The 245-nt window shown below is 45.3% G+C and overlaps 1 protein-coding gene across 1 annotated transcript in view; it reads right to left on the reverse strand.

Moving 5' to 3' along the window:
• Nucleotides 1-245, reverse strand: part of LOC118340050 (ATP-dependent RNA helicase DDX3X-like) — a gene marked incomplete in the record, with an annotated part of 12299 nt that continues 12054 nt past the window's right edge. The window contains 1 exon segment of the mRNA XM_035677899.1: nt 1-105. Coding sequence (XP_035533792.1) covers nt 26-105 — 80 coding nt within the window.

A 245-nucleotide genomic window follows, 5' to 3' on the forward strand; every position in this document is an offset into this window, starting at 1 on the left:
TGAGTGTTAGAGGAAATGGAGTAACCTAGTTGCCCCACCAGTCAACTTGAGAGTGCGAGTAGTTGCCTCCGTAGCCGTCACTGGTGTAGAAGTTGCCAAAACCACCTGACAGGGAGGAAACAGAGGAGAAAATTCAAGGTTAACAAAGTAAAGGTGTTCCCCATGAACCAAAAGAAACAAGTTAGCTTGTCTGTTGCAGTTCATTCCAGAAGTTCAAGAAAATAGTCTTCCCCAGTTTAGGGCTG

Source organism: Morone saxatilis, unplaced genomic scaffold (genome assembly GCF_004916995.1).
Source record: "Morone saxatilis isolate NCDOM2014 unplaced genomic scaffold, NCSU_SB_2.0 Contig6, whole genome shotgun sequence".
NCBI classification, from domain to species: domain Eukaryota; kingdom Metazoa; phylum Chordata; class Actinopteri; family Moronidae; genus Morone; species Morone saxatilis.